This window comes from Grus americana, chromosome 4 (assembly GCF_028858705.1).
Source record: "Grus americana isolate bGruAme1 chromosome 4, bGruAme1.mat, whole genome shotgun sequence".
In the NCBI taxonomy this organism is placed as follows: domain Eukaryota; kingdom Metazoa; phylum Chordata; class Aves; order Gruiformes; family Gruidae; genus Grus; species Grus americana.
Genome location: NC_072855.1, coordinates 65,312,625 through 65,333,170, shown reverse-complemented (window position 1 = coordinate 65,333,170; position 20,546 = coordinate 65,312,625). Strand labels below are relative to the sequence as shown.

General features: G+C 38.1%; 1 protein-coding gene across 5 annotated transcripts in view; it reads right to left on the bottom strand.

Moving 5' to 3' along the window:
- WDFY3 (WD repeat and FYVE domain containing 3) overlaps window positions 1-20,546 on the bottom strand; it is a 183,749-nt gene that overhangs the window by 17,632 nt on the left and 145,571 nt on the right. For 4 of the 5 annotated variants that reach the window (XM_054823601.1, XM_054823603.1, XM_054823605.1 and 1 more), the window contains 19 exons: window positions 19,369-19,529; window positions 18,571-18,800; window positions 17,626-17,735; window positions 16,583-16,765; window positions 14,899-15,056; window positions 13,381-13,458; window positions 12,170-12,397; window positions 11,269-11,322; window positions 8,884-9,052; window positions 8,510-8,673; window positions 7,589-7,737; window positions 7,203-7,323; window positions 6,858-6,943; window positions 6,416-6,496; window positions 5,835-5,889; window positions 5,362-5,481; window positions 4,423-4,540; window positions 3,154-3,260; window positions 2,228-2,381 (listed from right to left, as the gene is read on the bottom strand). In XM_054823601.1, the coding sequence (XP_054679576.1) occupies window positions 2,228-2,381; window positions 3,154-3,260; window positions 4,423-4,540; window positions 5,362-5,481; window positions 5,835-5,889; window positions 6,416-6,496; window positions 6,858-6,943; window positions 7,203-7,323; window positions 7,589-7,737; window positions 8,510-8,673; window positions 8,884-9,052; window positions 11,269-11,322; window positions 12,170-12,397; window positions 13,381-13,458; window positions 14,899-15,056; window positions 16,583-16,765; window positions 17,626-17,735; window positions 18,571-18,800; window positions 19,369-19,529 (2,526 nt within the window). The remainder of the gene's footprint in view (window positions 1-2,227; window positions 2,382-3,153; window positions 3,261-4,422; window positions 4,541-5,361; window positions 5,482-5,834; window positions 5,890-6,415; window positions 6,497-6,857; window positions 6,944-7,202; window positions 7,324-7,588; window positions 7,738-8,509; window positions 8,674-8,883; window positions 9,053-11,268; window positions 11,323-12,169; window positions 12,398-13,380; window positions 13,459-14,898; window positions 15,057-16,582; window positions 16,766-17,625; window positions 17,736-18,570; window positions 18,801-19,368; window positions 19,530-20,546) is intronic. The other variant, XM_054823604.1, reaches the window with a different exon arrangement.

The window sequence follows — 20,546 nt, the reverse complement described above, 5'->3', positions numbered from 1 at the left end:
GAGAGTGTTCCAGAATTCTCTCTTCAAAACAAACATTAGCCTCCTAGCTAGAGGCGTTGATTAGATCACTCCTCATTCTTCACAACTTCATAATGCACAGTCTGAACTCAAAACCTTTATGTTTCCCTGTCAAGTGCTCTTGGAAGACGATTATTTTGTCTTTATTTTTCTATTTAAGTAAATTTCTGCTTTTCTCTCCCTGTCATGGGAAAGACCCACTGCGGTGCGTGAAAGTTAATGAAAACAACAGCCAATAAAATAGCCTTCTGCAATCACTGCACAACCAGAATCTTGTTCTGTCAGTTTAGCTCACACCTTAAGCAGCCAACCCTGCTACCAGGAACTGCTATTATATCAGCTGTCCATTTTGCACCCAGAGGAATTAGCACAGCAAGGTTCATTTTCTTATCTCTTTTCAACTTCCTTGTTCTTATGCTATCAGGAAAACTGGAATAAATATGCTAGCCCCAATTTAAGAGAGGGCATAATTTCCTGTATTTGGCATCTGTTTAGTATGCATATAGCAATGGCATGTCAATTAAGCATATTTTGAAGAAAATAAATCCCAGTACAAGACAGTGTAACAGCAAACTGTACTGAGAAGTTTTGGTGGCACAGTATTTCATCCCAGAATTTATTTTCTTCACAGTACAAATGCTCTGTAACAAAGAATGGAATTATTGTTTTACTCATGAGAATGGTACATATCACAGGAGTACAGGCTCAATATTAATTTCCTAACACTGAAGAGCTAACTGGTATCCCCCACAAGTTTCACATCCAAGGACATTGGTGATTCCCCTGGGCATGGTTTGGCCACATACATTCATCTGGGTCCTGGATTGCCCCGTTCGCACTCAACATTAAATGGTGGCACGTTGCGATTACTAAAAATGTATTTGTTAAGATTTCCCAGTTATATTCTTGTTTTGCTGCTTGTTGCCAAGAGACAATTCCACACTTCCTATTAGCTCAGAGGAACACCAACAAATTTCCAGGTTTACAGGGGTACACAAGTACTAAGTATATTGCTCCAAGAGAAACGTTGCTTGCATAATCAGACTTTGAATCTTCCTCTCTTTTTATCTGGGGGGAAGACGAGCAGGATTGCTACGAATTAACACAAAAGTACCACACAGCGTTTTGACAGTTGTTCATTACACAATTTTTTCTACCATTGTTCCAAATGCTCAGTGAAGAATTGGTAGGACTCTGATGGTCACAGTCCAAAATTATCAGATACAGAGCTACGTGGGCAAGACTTCAATGTTTTTCCAGTAATGCCACACCCTTCTGTGTGAAATATTCGTGGGAGTGGTTTTGTGGGGTGTTCTTTTGGTTTTGCTTTCAGTTTTGTAAGGTTGTGCTTTCAATCTCTTACAATATATTTTGAATAAAGGATTTGAGGCTGTTAAAACCTATGACTTGATTAATCTTTATTATTGCTATTAGATTCACAGCACAGAGTTCAAAAAAAAAAAAGAGCTTAATGCCACTGTTAAGAATGACATACATATTAAGGAAAACCTATCTCCTATGGCCAATAGGTGTGAAATTTGACTCCTGTTGAACAATCACTCTCACAAAAGTTAACTGTGACATTTCAGCAAAACCTTTAGGAATACTTTAAGAGGAAGTTCTAAAAGTGAAGACTGTCAAACAGATTTTGCAAAGCTTAAAAAATATGCAAAAAAGATTGTGAACACCATCATGGAGTAGCAAGTTACGTAGAGAAAAACACAAACCAGATATATGATCATCTGTGTGTTTTGAACTGGTAAAAATAACAAAAATCAACTAAAGCAAAAACCCTTTTTGGGGTATTTCAGTGTCTTGTTCAGCAAGTCTCAGAACAAACTTTGCATTTACTGTTTAAAATAAACACTCCCTGCTTGAGCAAATATCTTAAGTCTGATAAATCTGAAAAAGTATATCTGAGGTATCACAGAGGAAGTAAGAATTCCCACTACACTGTTCCCAATGAAACAACGAGGTCTGAATCGTTCAGACCTTCAAATATAATATTGAATAAACACGTAGTATCAGGCAACACCAGAAGCAGTGCTGCTCATGCTTTCATGTCAGAACCTGCAAGTCCTCTATTATTTTCTCATGCAGTTAAACAGATCTTTTTCTGCCTGTATTACAAGAGACTTTTCCCACATCGTACTGTCTGGCAGTGCTCTCGCACCACCCATAGCAATGGTATCAAGCTCTTCCTGCCTACCTAGGTCAAAATTGTTGGAATTGAGCAGGAACTCAGGGAGGTAGAAGAACTCTGGGATGAGCTCCTTCACGTCTGCCATGTTGTGCTTCGATGCTGAATACCAAGCCTCCCGTACGCTGTGAAACATCCGGTCAGCCAGGTCAAAGTGACCACCCTGTGAGACAGAGCGAGAAGCTGTGTCAGCATCAGAGTATCTCTCAACACAGCAGATTTTGCCAAGGTGGCAAATCAGAATATCCTCTGCCTAACACGCTATGGAATGTAGCACAATGGATTTCTTCTAACACAATGGATTTAAACGGTTCCGTTACTTTTTGGTACACAATAATATTAAACATAAAGCACTGAGATAAACAGAATTTTAAGAACAGAGTCATCTAATCCTATTTCAAAGTTTAGTCTCTTCCAAAGAAACACAAATCTTTTTTGCCTGATGGCTTCTGTCTAGGAAAATATTTGACATGTAATGTTACAATCAAACTGACAAACAATTCCAGGTTCTGCAAACATTTGTTTATTTTAACACTCGGTACTAAAATGGCTCTTTGGATAGACATACTGGTTTAAAATAACAATCTTTCAACACCTCCAGCACAGAACTAAACAACTGGCATATGATCCTTTCAACAAGAGACAAATAAAGCATGATAAGCGAAGTATTTTTCACAATAAAATTTACTTTGGTTTTTGTCTGCTGATATTTTATTCTCCATACATTTAGAAAAATGTTCAAACTACAAGAAAAAAAATGTGAATTCCATTACATCTTTTACAAAGAAACATGAAAAACCTCCCCAGCAATAACAACTCTGCTAAAAATACTTCCACCATATTTGATAAAAACAAATCCCATTGATCATACTTTTCACTTAGGTCTCAAATGTACAGCAGGAAAGAAACACAAAGTGAGGTGATGTAATTTTTACCTGTAACCGTAAGAAAATCTGAGTAAAAGGCTCCATCCGGACAAGATAGGAAGCCACTATCATGGCTGATGAATAGTGGGTCCCATAGTGGTAAGCTGGAGTTTCCCCTGCAGAAGATTAAAAATCATAAACATAGAACAAATAAAGCAGTTAGGTGACAAGAATCAGTACTAACTGAAAAAAAAAATCATTAGTGCTGCATTTTAATCATTCTGTGACCTTGGACACGTTTAAAATTGGAATTTGTAATTTTCATTCTCGAGAATCTGAAAGCTTTATGTTTTGTCACGGCCACCGCTTGAATTTTGGCTGCAGTCCAATAGCCCTAATTCAATGGGCTTCTGCAGAGCCATCCTGAATGGTTAGTCATTTTTAATTTTAACTAATTGAAACGTTGCAGTGCAGCTAATAATGATTTCTGCTGAAGAAACTTTTTTTTTTTTAACTTTTAGTCATATTGGTTACTGTAGAATTAAAGGCTTGGGCAGAAATATGTCTCAGAATTGTTGGCTACAGATTTTGCACAGCTTTTACTTTCTTAATTTCCTGGCAAAAAGTCTGCATAAATACACTTAGAACATACTGATTCATTTCTAGAAATGAATGTCTTTGCCACCTGCTGTTGTTTGATACAGAACAGCACCGCAGTAGTTAAACAGGCTTGTGTCTTCAATAAAAGCACACAAGAAGAAATGTATCATATAATAGCTGCCTTGCCAAACACACGAGTTTTAGTTTCAATATATAAGGAAGCTCTAAAATCAAGAATACGTAACTTAATTGCACCTCATCCTGAGGGTCTTTTTAGCTAAGAAAATGCTGCTTCCTTAGCAAAAAATGTGCAGTAAGATAAGAAATGAAAAAGCTAGAGTACTGCTAATGCAGAAGTATTCCCCTTCTTTTGTACAACTTATTTTCTTGCAGCAGCACTCAAACTGTATTAGCAGAAACAGCTGGCTGTGTGCTTCATGTGCCTGCTCATTCTAGCCTTTAGACATCGCTAAACTATTCTGAATGTGCAACTGTTTTGTCTTTATTTTTACATATAAACAAAAGCTGTCATTTGGATTTCAAACAAACAACACAGCAAGAAAACCAACACTCCTTCGCTATAATTTAGTATTTGTTGGAGAGTCACTAAAAACATGGGAGAGTTCTGCATGTCTGCATCCAGAACTCTTGACCCGTAATATAAAAATCCATGACTCCTTCCCATCATGTGACAGGCACATGTCCCTCTGCTCTTCTTGCAGGATGCATCATACTTACCATTAGGATCTTCCCAATCTTTGTATCGCTTCTTGTACTGGGCTAACCTGTCTTCCGTTTGAGCTCCCATGGGCTTGGCCAGGTTTCTGAATGTCTTGGGATTTGTAAGATCCAGCTCCTTTAAACAGACATCAATTTTATAAAAAAACAAACCAAACCAACACCAAACAAAAAACCCAAAACAAACCAAAACCCAAACAAACCTTTCAACACTACTGATTACCATATTTAACACCACATACCTCCTAAGTCTGTCAGCTTTGTTTTCTACACACACAGCAGGTGCAATGTTGGATAAGCTTAAAACAGTCCTTCAGTCTGATCTAAGAGAGTCAGTGTTTTTTATTTTAAGTCACATCTGGGCTCTGGACAATTTTTGCTCTGCTCCCCTTATCCTGTTCCCCAATTTCTCCTAAGTCTGTTCTTGAATACTCAACATGTACCCTAACAATATTTTGTTAAGGTCTGGCTAGTAGCAACGGCTGCCCACAAAAGCATCGACAGGTTATTTCATCTTTTTGAAAAGCAAATTCTTCACCATGGGGCCAGATTTCATAGTAGCCCCTACCACAGTCTTCTGGACAAGCATGCTTTCTCTGCGGGTATAACGTCCTTCAGGATATTCAGTAGAAAGCTAATGCAAAGACTTACAGGAACTGCTGCAACACAGAGACACAGCTGCCTTAGAACAAGGTATGTATCCCAGTTCTCATCTGTAAAACCAGTGCAGGCAAGGACATGCCTGGATGGGATAGCCAAGAACCTCCCATATCATACCCACTGATAAATGGGAGGAACATTACCAAATAGATTAAATCAAAAAACTGGCAATAAAGATAAGCCTCAGTTTTACCAAGGCAGTATGAGCCAGCTATAATATGTGCAAAACCTCCAACATACAAAAGATTACTGACAAGGCTGACAAGATATTTTATTTACCTCTGAATCATAGTCTGCAAGGATCCAGGGAAAGACAGGGTACTGCATGAGATCATTATAGGATCTGCCCGCCAGAGTGTTTAAGTGCATCAGGTACTGGAAGTTACTGATTTCTCCTCTCTTAAGGAAGACAGATAACAGCACTGTAAAGTGTTCACTTTGCAACAATCAAACATTTACGATGCCAGACTGTCAAAGCATTCCATTCTCCCCAAACATACAAAACTTACTTCAATATTACAGTGCTCACTCCCCTTTTACTACATTCCCTCCCCTTGCATTTTCAACTGGAGAATCATTTCTTATTTGATGATGATATGATTAATTACTACAAACTAAAATGCTGAGATATACTACTATAGAAAGTGTATTCCACCTGTTCAAATAAGAGGATGCAACTTATGTGCACTGATTAATTACATATCACTACAAAATGTGGAATTTAATAAAAAACCCAAAATTTTCATACTTACTTCCCATCTTTGAGTAACAGATTTTTCTCCCACTAAAGTGCTAAGCAAGCCAGACCTAATGGGAAGAAGAAGGTGCATTTTCTGACTTAGCAGTAAAATCTGGGTTACATCTTCACCCAAAGTTTTAAGATTAAAAATTGTAAATTGTAAAAATTAGAAAAATGTGGCTATGTTCCTGCTTTTTTTTTATTTCTGAACACAGACTGTTAAAATTATGCACATTAATTATGCAATTCAGCGCAAGTGCACATGTATCTAACAGGCTGCCAATGAGGAAAATATCTTTAACAACTTGGACGAATCTAATGGCTTTGGCACTCCAATTCCTTTCAGACCATATCTGTATATCGATAACGTTAATCCTGATAGCATATATTAATTACTAAGAAGATACACCAATGCTGCCAATGATATTAGTACATTTAAAATAACTGGAGTGTAACATCACTAGTTATTTATTTTGGTAATGCTCAATTTTAAATTGAGGTTGCAGTACTCTTCAGTGAATCCTGACCTTAATGCAAACATCATTTATTTGAAACTGATGACCTAGAGAGCTTGTGAGGAACAGAATCACCTACCCTTGCTCTACGCTGGTGTTTGGTCTCTGCCCAGACACTGACTCCGAACTGTCAGTTAGAGATGGCACCACAGCCAAAAACCTGCATCAGCAGTTAAAAGGAGATTAAGATTAGTGGTTCCGTTCTCTGAACGTCTTCTGCTTAGAAACAGAATGCATTTAGTACAGTTAGAGACTTCGTTTTGAGCAGCTATGTAACATCTTCAACAACACCAGAATGACCCTTTTCTCACTGAAGACATTCGCTAAGTTTTGCATGCGGGCATTAGCGCTTCCTAGTGGTTCTTTTGTGCAGCACTAAGCTGCTATCAGGTTACCCACTGCCTAACACCCATTGCTCTTGCAATCTGCTTCTGGTTGTTAGGTCACTGTAGGCTCAAATATGGCTCAACACAGATATTTGAAAATACTCAGATTAAATGTTCTAACTTATTTTACAGTACCTTTGATAAACTTTGTTTCGAATCCCTTTTTGGAAAGCTAGAAGATAGTTCCGTCCGTCTCCTGAGAAAACTTCAATTGCAATTGGCTGAAAACAAAGAGGACAAATCCATTCAACACTAGCACATTTGCTTGTCATCTCTGAAGGTCAGGCACACAGTAGTTTAGCCATACTCCACTACATCTGACACCAAATTATACTGAAGCAAACTTTGCTTAGTGCAGCCAGATGTTTTATGTTTGGAACGTTAAAATCCACTAACACACCCAATACACTTTTAAAAATGACAACATCATCAAAAAATTCCAAAGTTTGCTCCTCAATCCAAATACGGTGTCCAAGTTACCTGCAAAAGGTATCTCCTTTTATGTACTTCCTTGATATCTTCATATGCAAAAATGCTGCATGTTCTTTTGAGTTGACTTGGACCTTGCCTTGCTCCCCGAGGTATGATCGGCTCATGCATCCTGTAAATGAGCATAAACAAGGAAGGGCAAAGTGATTAAGAAGATAAATTAAAAGAATTATTCTCTTAATTCATATGAGAGTCCAGTTACAGAAACAGCTGATTTTCACAATATACCATACCACACTGAGCAATTTGTGAGCACAGAGGAAAAAGCTCCTGAAGTCTTTCTGAATCTTATTTTGGAGCTGACTCCTCAAAAGTCTCATTAAATAATTCTTGTTCAGATATCAAACACTGAGGAAACTCTCTATTAATCTACTCACTTTGGAGGCAGCGTCTCAATGTCCCGTATTTCTCTGGTGGCTGTCATGGTAAATCCGTCAATGACATAGAAGTGCTCTTTCCCAAAAAGAAGCAGCCCTTCGCTGGTGTCAAGGCCCTGAACCCGAGCACAGCGGTACATATGCTGAATCTGTAATGAAAAGCAGACACTTAGCAAAAGCAGGTTAACAAGCTCAGGCTTGGACCGTTGCTTTGTTAGAACAACCTCCAGACACTGCTTTATCACTTGTAGATACAGCAAAAATTCTGCTTAATCAGAGATATATCTAACGCCTGCGATTAGCAATTGAGAAAGGAGTTAAATGAAGCCTCCTCTGTATGATACAGATTTATATATTTACCAAATTATCCACTCGCACCATGCTTCTTGAGCGTATTTTAGAAACTGTGGCCTACTTAACTATGATCACAAATGTATTTACTGCTATATGTCAGACGGACAAAGTCTGAAATACCAAATATGCAGCACAGTTGTTCAACACTCTTCTTGGGGATAAAATACTAGTTATCAAGGTTTTTCATTCTAATGAAGCGAACAATTAATTACAGATCGTCTGCCAAGTTCAGTATTTATATTTTCAACGTGTATTTTCTGTCTGGACACATTAAGCTGATAGGATAATAATCCAAGCATGGAAAACTCACAACCTTTATTTCAGGACAGGTTCTTTTTTCCCTAGCAGACAGAAGGAAAGAAAATGAATGTTTCCAGTAGAGAGTTTTCGGCTCAGTATCTCTTTGAACCAGAGCACACATTTGGTTTCAAGGAAGAAGCTGATGAAATATTAAGCAAATTCAGCTGTAGATCAGGGAAGATATTTAGGACATTTATTCATGCTTGCGACATGTAATGCAGAAATTCCAATACAGTAAGTGCTTAGTGTGTTTGAAGTACACAGTACCTTCTCTCCTTCTTCAAGAAGTCGAAGCAAAGTTGTATTGTCAGTCTTCTCCTCTTCATCAATTGAACTCCCCTCAACAATTTGATCCTGCGATTGGTCCTGGTTCTCATCATCTCCTCCATCAGGAGCAGAGCGAGATCGTTTCAGGGGAGGCTTCACCAGGCCTGGAAAAGAAGAACAGAGATAGATAAATAAAAACCCGACACAGAAAAAATTCACTTTACAAAACCAATTGAACTTTGAAATTGCTGATCCAATGCTAAGACAGGAAAACTAGAGTCCTACAGGATCCTTATCTTAATGCAAATGCATGAGAAGATATAAAGGCAGATAAATTTAAAGAAAACAGTTCAGGACAGAACAAATGATCTAACCTTTGACTCTTGCAATAGTGTCCTCCCCATGTTCTGGCTCCTGCTGAGTTGTTTCACCCACTGTATTCTCTTCTATAGCATCCTGAAAGACTGCAGGGTTTCCAGAAGCCAGGCGCATGTAGTACTCCTTACTGTCATAACTTATAGCTCTTCGGTAACGAGCAGGTTTCTTAGAAATAATTGAAGAAATTGCTTGGTCAGTCAACTCCTCACTCCAGTGAATGTGTTTCAGGAATACTGTGCGCAGCACAGGGCATGCCCATCAAGTGTTTTGTGTGTGCTCAGTCATACACCAACACATATAGAAACAGAGACTCTTCAGTGGATCTGTCAGCTAATTTGCAAGGGAGCTACTCAACCACTCAAATAATAACGGGGTTGCAGAAATGCCTGCAGATAAACCTACGACATGGGAAAACAAAGCGTGGCCAGTATGTTATGAACTGCCACAAAAAGCTGGGATACTTGTGCTGAAGACTGATAGATCAGATGGATACTTTACCATTGTTCATAACTCCCTACAATGTATGCAGCTTATTCGTTAGCCAGCTGACTTCTTTGCTAGGCAACAGTTTGAATAAAAAATTGCCTCAAGGAAAGATATTGATATGTAGAAGCTGATATGAACTAAAAGCAGTCAGGGACTGGCTTTAAGGCTCAGAAATTCTTAATTAATTCAGTTGTTTCTTTTTTACTAAAGATTCTGATGGCTTGTGGGCAGGAGACCAGCACAAGTGTATCGAGCACCATTTGTACATTTGGGTGATGACAACAGATTATGACAGATTTCATTATGGTGGTGGTGTGGTGTTTTGGGGGGCATTTGGTGGGGTTTTTTTGGTTTTGGTTTTTTTTGTTTGTAACATTCGAAATAGAAGTAAGAACTAAATGAGGACAATAAGTATGTCAGAATGATCACAGGAGATACAGGTGAAGATAAAAGAGGTATTAGAGAGCCAAGGGCCCTTCCGAAATTAAAACACACTGATGCACATGGATGGATGAAAACCCATTGATTTTATACTGCAGTTGAAAATTTTCTTCTCTGACTACTGTTTAACCCCACTCTCAAACTCTAGAAAGTTTTATGGATGTGCTCAGTTCTCCATCACAAATATTTTTTTTTTTGGTAGCATTATTTCCCATGAATTTCAAAACTAGGTTGGGATAATTACAAAATATTATTATAAACCCAGTTCAATGCTTTACATTATGCAGAATTGTAGAACATCACTGTCACTTCAGTTAAGATTCTCCCTTGTCCACTTTTGCAGTAATAACTAGAAATACATAAAATGTCATTTTTTTTTTTTGGGGGGTGGGGTTCATCTGTATCATACTATACTGGGAAAATTAATGACCCATAAAATCAAACTAGCTTTATTACAAGTGGATGCTCGGGATGATGAAGAGATTAAGATCAGCAACACAGAGATTTATTATTTTAGGTCAAATTGGCTGCCCCCAAAATCAAACATTTAAGGCACTGTGATCTAATTTGCTCGCTTATGTTCAACCAGGTCTTTACTCCTTATCACCACAAAAATGCCACTTATATGAAGTTTAAAACCTCTGTGGAAACAACTTATGTATAGTCTACAAAGAGAAATCCTAACTAGCACTGCTAACATGAAGAAAGGAAAACATTAACAATTTATATTAGATATTCTGTATAATAGAATTACTTTCATTTATATGTATTAGTTTATTGCTGAATGTAATTCAAAACAAGTGAACGCACATTATACATTGTACTTAGTGATGGGCAAGACTGCAAATGTAATTAATAGAGAAGCAGCACAATACTGAAATGCTTGCAAAGCAGCCACTTCCAAACAAGTCTGTTATTTTCAAGGCAGAATTCGTATTTTTTAAATAAATGTGTATACTTAATAGTAAAGATGAGAAGAGTCATCTAAAACAGAATTAACATGGGCTCCAACAAAAGTAGGCCCATTACTGCCCATTACGGCCAAAAATGAGAAAAACTGCTCACCAGATCCTCTCTTAGAAAGAAATACTTTCCCAGTAAGTGCTTCCAAGTGATCATGTTGCCCATTACTAAACATGTTCCACCGACCATTAGTTCAGATCCCAAAGCCACAACACTTCACACAGTGAGAACAGTGATAGCACAGCCCAACACAGCCTGTTAGTGTGCAGCAAAGGTCAGATCTACAGAAAGTTTTATTAGGTGAAGGTTGAGGAGAGCACAGTAACATCATCTAACGTGATTACTGAAAAAACCTTTAGGCCTGGAAATATTTACTGAAAGAGCAAGTTGAAAGCCAAATGTAGAAGCCTTGTTAAGATTGCCTAACATGCAGGAGGAAAAAAAGTTGTATTTATTTTACATTCTTTCAGTCAGTGTACTTGTTTCTTTACCTTTTGAGGAATGGTATCATCGGATGGCTCAGGAAGTCTACTTGAGAAGTCAGACTGAAAACAGGGCATCAATTATATAAGCGTCAGAGAAAGAACACTTTTGAGAAGAATGTATGATGGCATGTTCTCCACTTCGTGTGAATTACTTTCACTACAGCTATTCTGTGTCAGATTACAAGCAGACAAATATACCTAATGGTTTAAAATTGGTTGAATGTTATTTTTTGTTTGCTTGTTTTAAATACTTTGACACTCATGCTTAATTTGAGGAAAAAATCCTGCATGCGTGCATACACATATGCCTAAAAAGATACAATAAAGACTGCTCCGTTTCTTAAAAATGGTGTTCCAAAATTAACAGGAACTAACTGCCAAGCTTCCAAAGGCCATGTGCATTTCTGCTATGCAGCCCACATTCATATTTGCAGACGGATGAAAGTACATTTCACAAACATACCCAAACCAAGGCCTGTAGCCTGTTTGTTTGTTTGTTTTTTTTTTTTTTGTTTCAGATCACTGTTTACCACATCATCTAGCATAAAGCTGAGAACTCAGACTGAAACCTCCCATAGTTATAGTACTTCTCAGCCTCTACAGGCTTATGAAGATGCCTTTGCTGTTCACTGTCATGATCACTTAGCTGATGCAAGCACATCTCACTTTACATTGCAATTGCTAGTCTTTGAGTTCACTTAGTTTTGAGCCGAGTGATTCAATTCCTTCCCTAAATATACTATGAGGAACAACTGGACCTTACCAACCATTTAGGACATGCAGACAGAATACCAGGTAATACAAACAGAGTAAAATATGTTTCTTAAGAAAAACTTCTAAAAAAAAAAAAACCAAACAGATTTTACAACAGGGGATAAAATCACATCACAAAATCCTGATTACTTACCAGCAAGTTTGTTTCTTGCTCAGCTTCAGGCATGTAGGGGTACTGAATATAAAACATGTCATTTCGCACCATCTTTTTCCTCATTCTGCAGGGACCCTCAGTCATCTCCAACATCCACTTGTCAAGATGGGAGCCAATGGGGGGACCCCACAAACCTCGCTCTCGTAGTAACTCGTATTCAATTTGAGACCACTCTTCTGTCACGTATTTTAATGCATTCTGCTGACGCTGAATACAAAGACATTTGTATATGTGTCAGGAGTGATGTTTTTAAACCTGTCTCTGATGTGAGCATTTTCACTACATTACAGAAAAATAAGTAATAATTCATAATTCCAGTAGCATTTTCTAGTAGGCCTTAATGAGATTTCTGGTGTCAGTTACCATAAAAGCCAGATTTATATTATAATCTTCTCAACAAAAAGGGAAAAAGGAAAAAAAAAGAGAAGGTAAAAGCTCTGCTTTTGGTTTGTATCATTAATTACAAATGGCAAATATGTAAGAATTTATTTTGAAAAAGGATTTTAAGAATGAAAACAAAAATTGTTTTGGAGGCCTTCCCTGCCTGTATTTACACTGGAGAGAGAAGTTAAATAAAGCAAAGTTTGGTGGTTGTTTTTTTTAAGTAATTGCTTTCAATGACTTGTTTCTCTCAGAAGCTGATTTCTTAAGATTCATAGCATGCAGCTCAGCAACTAGTTTGAACCAAACGTCTTTGGGGATGTTTGGAAGAAACCGCAGGGTGCAGTGATTTCATTCTGAAAGGCACAGAGCAGCCACTTTCTGTCACTACATGATTTGGGAAAGGTACCATAAAATTTTCTTTGTGTTACTATAAAAGCAGTGTTTGTACACAATGCTTCTCCACATCCTCTCAAGTTTTTGTACAATGTTTTAGAAAGACAGCACATTTCCAATCTCTTTTTCATTTTTACACTTTTAAGGAAAGACTACTTAAGCTTCTTGAAAAAAATTAAGATTTGACATGTAATATTGCTACAAGAGTTTTCATCTACAACCAGATAGAATTTCCTCATTTGTTTATTTGATTGCATTTAAAGAAACCCTTAAAAATAACAATTGTATCTAAACATTCAAGCATTTCACCAATGACAGCCTACTATTTTACAAGCCCCATACTGAGAAATGGGATCAATATAACCTAACAGGTCAAAATATCAGAGTAAGGTAATTAATCATCTGAACCATACCTCCTGATATTCCTTATACTGCATATCAACCAGGTCCCGAACCACTGCAATGTGAGTAAACATCCACTGGGAAATTTCCTAATTCAGAGTTAAGAGGACAGACAGAATGACACTTTATAAAGAAGATTTTGTTTGAATGAAAAGCCTACAAATACATTGCATCACCTTGCTAAACTTGCTCAACTTGCTCAAAAAGGATAGTTTCTTTTAAAAAAATGACTTAGATGATGAATTTCAACCTACTGCATGCCACAGTATTTAAGGTTTTGTTTGCTGTTTTTTAGTTTGTTGGTTTTTTTTTAAAGGCAGTAAGTTCATGTATAGGAGTATCCTTTAAAAGAAACTGGCAAACATTTGGAAAATATTCCAAACACACGACTAACAGTTCAGAACATTCCCAAACAGCCAAAGGTCGGCACTGACAAATATTACTACTGTTCCATATTTCCTTTTAAGTAATATTTTGTGGATGCTGCCTAGTTCATTGGAAATCCTCAAGACACCCAGCACTCCTGTACCACAATATACCTGTTTTCACTTATTGCTTCCTCTGCTCATACAGCCAGCAACAGTTCCTGTCAGTTCAGTTTGTGAGCTTCCTTTTCATTTTAATATGGATCCCTGGCTCACCAGGAAAAGGACTGAGAGAACTGAGAATTCTTTATTTTATCAAAGCCACTGAATAATTTTCAGATCAGAAAGAGAACTGGCAATGTATTTTTTCACAGGACACAAACACCTGATCAAATCAACTGAAATTACACATTTCCTTGTGTCAGGAATATACCTGCCCCCCTTCACCCAACACATTCCCAGCATTTCAAGTGCTAAATACAGTAAGAACTCAATCCTCCAAAACTGTCAAACCCCTCTCTTTCCTTTGTTTTCAATGCTTCAAATACTTTATACTAACTCCTTGCAATGCTCCACCGGGTACTGTACTACTGAGAGCACCGCTGCTGTGCTACTCTGGTCTAACTTGCTTTAAATATTTTATTTTTTTTTTAGCAAGCAAGTTCGTAAAGCAAATGTCCAGTTCTACCATCACATATTGTTTTGCTGAACTCTTCTCTGTAGTACAATAAAATCGGTGCAAAGAAGCATTTGTTTAGTCATGATACATACACAGTCATATAGGGATTTTCCTAAACCACACAATCTTGGGGGCAGGATGGAAAAAAGGACAAGCATCTATCTCACAGCTTCCATTTCAAAATAGTATTGCAAACTGAGTTTAAGACCCAGACTAGCAAAGCAATAAAGCGTATACATAACCAGAAGCAGCTGAGCAGTCTCACCAACAACAGAGAGTTTAACTCTTGGCTTAATGTTACAGATATGCAGATTAGGACACACAGAAGAAGATGCCCAGTCTGGATATTCAAAAAGGGGAAAAAAAACCAAGCACCAGGTATCACTTCACACTCTGCAGGATTCCTTACACTGGGATATTTACCACAAACCCTGAACATACATTGCTGGATTTTAGACTGGGTGTTACTAATTGACAAAAATTACCTGTGTAGAGAGGTTGTGTTTATTGAGCCCACTCTCCTTGCGGTTTCTCCTGGAACCAGTTAGTTTAGAAAGGCCAAACCCACTGCTAACCCGTGAAAGTTTGGACTGTGTGGTTGGAACCAAAGCCTCCCCTCTACTGATGCATTTCTTCTCATGAGCTGAAAAACAAAGAGAAAGTGTTTGGAGCACTTTTTAGTGGTTTTTTTTTTTCCTCCCTCCCTGTTACAGTTGTTTTTTTAAACTAGAGTAACCTTTGCTGTTGCTTTTAAAAGGTGGGTGTTTTGGGGATGTGGGTGGGGTTTTTGTTTGTTTGGGGGTTTTGTTGTTACTTGTTTGTTTTCAGAGTGCCCAGCAGCACCCACATTCATGTCCAACATTCATGACTTATATGAGTAAAGACCCCCAGGTGAAATATGGGTAGATACTAGAAAAAAAAAAAAATGCAGCTGAGCACCATATGTCTACCCAAAAAGGAGCTACAACACGACCCCACTAACCAATCTGGCAGCAAAATACACTGTATTGAGCAGAGAAGCTAGGTGGGCCTACTACACCTTTTTGTGCACATACACCCATCCTAGTTGATAGCCAAGTCCACAAGACTAGTGTGCTTACTTTAAAACTGCACTAAAAAAAATAAAAAAAAATCACAGCTTAGTTCAACTCTCTCAACAGTTTAATGTATCCCCAATATTCAGCTAATGGATCGTACTGTATATCAGTTACCTTTGATTTAGAAAGTACTGTTCACGTTCCCTGTTTCTTTAATTCACTTCACCTTTGAGCTTTCTTTTTCTTCTTTTAAAACCACTACTATTTTCTTATAGCAATAATTTCTCCAAAGATCCTTCATTCTACTCAAAACATTTCTGCAAATAGACTATTGGGGAGATACTGGAAACTTGAGGAATATCAGCCAGGGACAAAGCACATCTAGAAATAGAGAGACTGTAAAAACAAGTATTCCAAGTTTCCAGAACTGCTTTCTGTACATGCAGGTTAGCCTCAATTACTTTAGAGCCATGCAATCAGCAAAGGAGTCATTGTCTACGGAATTCTATTATCTGCTGCCTAAACTCTTGCTAATTCAGTCCAGCAACATTTGGCCTTCTTTATTACACAGGCACAGAGCTAACTTGTAGATTAATTTGTTGTCCACCAGGATTCCCAGGTCCTTTTCCTGCAAAGCTGCTTCCTACGCTGAACAGATTTTCCAGCCAAGGAGAAGTCGTAGTATCACTGCTGCTAGAGAAGGACTGCTCAGTCACACATTTCCAATCATATCACCAGACCAAGAGTTTGCAGAATGCACCCAGACATGCTCAGGAGGGTTTCCCCTCCCTGCTGGGCACATCCAATCCTGAGAATGGTAACACAGATCATCCCAATCTGAGTGTTCATGGAAGGAGCTAAATGACTCCATCGCTGTAACTACTGTGTGCTATTTGATGTGTGCTGACTCACAAACACAAGACTTTGTTGAGACCACCGACAGTGTTGAATAAAGGGCCTGTGTGCAGTGGAGTGTAAGAATATCCTATTCTGAATGAGAGATGTTAAATGGTGACAGTTTAGAGTACTTACCGCTACACAAAAGCTAAGCCCATATTAAAACATCCAGTGCGTAAGGCTCACTTCAGGGAAGCCTACCATTCAGGACAGATAAATATTCAGTTACACTTACCCAAATGATTTTGCCAACACTTTAAACTTGCTTCCTCAATAAAAGGTCTTGCAACAGTTATATCCACTTGGCCACGATCATTGACAGGCAGCGTCACTTTGAAAACTTCTTCTAAAACCTGTTTTTTACTATGGATCAGCTCTGTCCACACTCTGTTTATGGCTTTTAAAAGAAGCTGGCGACCTGCAAAGGTACAAGATCACAAGCAGCAAGCTCACTATGGTGTTTACAGAATTGGTATTTTTATAGTAGTGAACAGAGTAATTTCTGCAATTATACTCTAGTTTCTTCTCCTCTTGCGTGATTTGTGAAATGCCTTTGGCCAGGCTTTTTTTGCCACTTATATGCTATCAGAAAGTATCTAACAGTTAATTTTGGCAATTTTTTCTCTGTGAATCTGAAACACCAGCTCTGATTAGTTGTGCTTCCTCTCTCATATCCATCTATTAACAAAATGAGATTAAAAAAAAATCTTATAGACATATGTGTCTATGGACACATAGATAACTCCATACATACATTATGCTTTAATATTTTTACATATGAGTGTGTGCTTAAGTACACATCTGCATAAATATTAAATATATACATATAAGAAAAAAAATAATTACTGAATCCTTTCTTCCACAGCTAGTTCATAAATTTCCTTTGAGTGAAAGATCCTAAGGATGCCACAGAATAATAATTCTACAGCTTATACCAATTATTTCTTACCTATGCTCATATAAGATCCAGCTGATACAAAACAATGGTGTCCACTTAGAATGACCCATTTCTATTGCATTCAACTCAGTGCATATAAAGCAGTATTTCTAATTCTGGTGTGTGTCCAGAAAACAATAAAGAGCTCTTGCTATTTTAACAAAACACTAACATCCTGGATATGCCTGTCTTGGTATTTCTAAGTGGTTTTTCACTTGTTTTTAATGTATTTTTATGCCCCCCCCCCCCCTACACACCCAGCCCAAGAGTAGCTGGGGTTAGTGGTGGCAGTACAGAAGCGGCATTAGCAGACATCTCTGCCTTTGTTACTCTCAGAATACCTTCGCTGACATCTTGATTGTAGACTCCGTCTGGTTCTATATCAGAGGGGATCATAATATGCCAAGTTGTCATCCTGGCTTCTGCTTCCAATCCAAACCCATCAACGTTGCTACAAATATACAACGAATTAACAGCAACCAGGAAAAAAACCAACAAGCTAAAGCATTTGATTCCCCATGACAGTATCACAAAGATTAATACGTGCAACGTATCTTTGCTTCTGTCCACCTGAGTTCTGATAAACTGCGGTCACAAGCTGAACTGCAGGTTTATGAAAAATGACATGCCATGGACACTGATGTCACCAGAGGAAGCTGGTAATATTTGAAGAAACACAGAACAGATGAGGCCACAAATGGAGAACATTAGGGTCTCTGCTGATGATGCTTCCCAAATGTCTTTGGATGAAACACAAGTTGTACGTTTTTTTGAAAAGAAAAAATTAACATGCCAGGCAGGCATTTGCAGTAATGCAGAAAAGTGGGTGTCTACAGCATTTGTCTTGGGCATCTGATTTAATGCCTGACTGGACTTATTCAGTGTTATACATCCAAGTACTAAGATATGGAATTTGTATGAAATGATTCATTAGACAAAAAATCTAGTGACAGATCCCTTTGATTATTAGTTACTTAGCAGCAGTATTTCCTTCTACCTTGAAAACATTTCAAATTATCAAAGCATAACAACAAAATGGTTAGATAAGCACTTGTGTCAGTATTTTAAAATACCTCTGTAAAAGGAGGTAAGGATGTTCCCTATACTCAGGCTCTTCAAACCTAGTTTTGTTTCAAAATGAATCATTTAAGCTTGCTTGCATTTCACTGGCTGGAATGTTATAAACAGTTATCCAGAATCTGCTGACTTATTCGCAAGGTGAGTGTCATTGCTGGGAGAGAACAGGTCATTTTAATACCTCACAGCCCTGGTTCTGAGATATTTACCTTCCCACGTGCAGATTAATCAAGCAGTGAGCTAGGCAGCTGATGAACTCTTGATCATGATTTCCAGGTCCCAAAATTAAGTTTCTGTTCACAGTAAGAACCCTTAAGGAATCAAGGAGAGCCACTTGCTGAGGAACAGTTTTGTGCGCCCTTGAGAACTGATACAAGATGGTCCTGTTCAGGCAGTGATAAATAGCATCCAGCGATAGTCCCTGAGATCTTCTTTTTGACTGATTGAAGTAAAAAAAACATCATCAGATAGTAGAAAATCAACTAACTGGCACACAATCTTCCTCCAAATTGACCCATACTCATTTTTCAAAATAGGCATTTTACTAAAAGTGTCAATTCCATGAATTTCAAGGAACAAAATGACATTCATACATGATGATACACTTATAATTTTAACATCTATAAATTCACTGCTGATTTCTAACAGTAAGAGTCTTCTAACAATCTCCAATAAAAGCGCCTGAGGAAGCTTCCCAAAAATGTCAAGGTTAATTTAGGGAGTTTCCCAAAATTCATGTGAGGCAAATTTCATCGTTTATTTTGGGAGATTTCTAAAAAAATGTCATCTGAAAGCAGTTTTTACTCAACTGCCCCATATTAAAGCACCCCACACTGACAAGATCTGCTAGGAAAGCTCAGTAAAGAGACAGAAAGCCTGGGGAAGAAAAGCATGCTGACCTGACATGCATAACTAGCAGGTGGTATCACTAGTGGTATCACTCCATAGATTTTAACATAACCTGTGAAAATATTTTCGCAAGCAGGCTAACAGAAGAACACTGTTACCTGTGCAATGAGCTGGATTATGAAGTCCACGAGAAGTTTGGATTCTTTGTTGAACATGCCCTGCCAAAGCTTATCTACCACACGCTGTGTAAAATAAAACACATTGTTCACCAGCACTTGGTAGCTTCCTCCACTCGTTATAGGCAGAGATGCATCTTCACCTATGTAAAAAAAAAAAAAAAAAACCAAAAAGTTTTCTTCATTTATCAAAAAAACACATGTGCATAAATTCACATTAGTCTGTGCTTTCCAAACTTCTGTAAAAGAGAAAAAGACTCAAAAAAAAGCTAAAACTTCATGGCTTCACTAGAATGATCTTTGATGGTAAGCAAATGTTTGAAATAGACAGTGACAAAGACCAACAAAAAGAGGGCTAGAGCGGGAGGAGTCCAGAAGAAATGGTACTCCTGTGATCCTGATGCATCATATTTAAGTACAGTCCTCCTTTTCAATTGGAGCTGCATGTGTGCAGAACCACCTGTAGCTTTTTTACATTATACTTTTGTTTTTTCAAAAATAAAAGAACCTTTTTAAACACCTTGAGATGACAAGTGATATCAGCTGGCATCACTTCTCCCTCACTGTGCTCAGCTCAATAAAAGTGAGAATCAATGGGCATCACCTGCACATGTCTGTGTACATAAATGTCAGTCCAGCTATATTAAGAGAAGGTTGAAAAGTGCAAGTGCTTCCATAATTTAAAAAAAAAATAATCATCAATGGTGTTGATATTCACTTGTTGCCTCATCTGCACATAAAGCAACTGATAGTATTGCACCTGGAGGAAGCTGGCAAAACCTCAAAGAAGGAACGAATACCTGGGGAAACCAAAGTCCTGCTCCTGGGCTGAACAAAGTACTTGTAAGGGCAGGAGACTCTTCCGAGAACCTGACCCGAAGCTTGATGTAACATGATGCTGGATTTATTTTATTAATGCACTGCACCCAGAGACAGACAAATGACTGCTGTGGCAAGAAAGGGAGAGCCTTACAAGCACTTTTGAACACAAATACATGCTGTCCGATGACATCTAGGATGGAGATAGAGCAGACCAAGAGCTCCTGGGAAGTCCGGCAGGACACCATGAGATCTGACTGGGCACCTGAGCAGCGATATTCCTACAGGCCACTTCAAGATCACCTAAACCCATGCTCTGGTGGGACAGCCTACCCTACTGA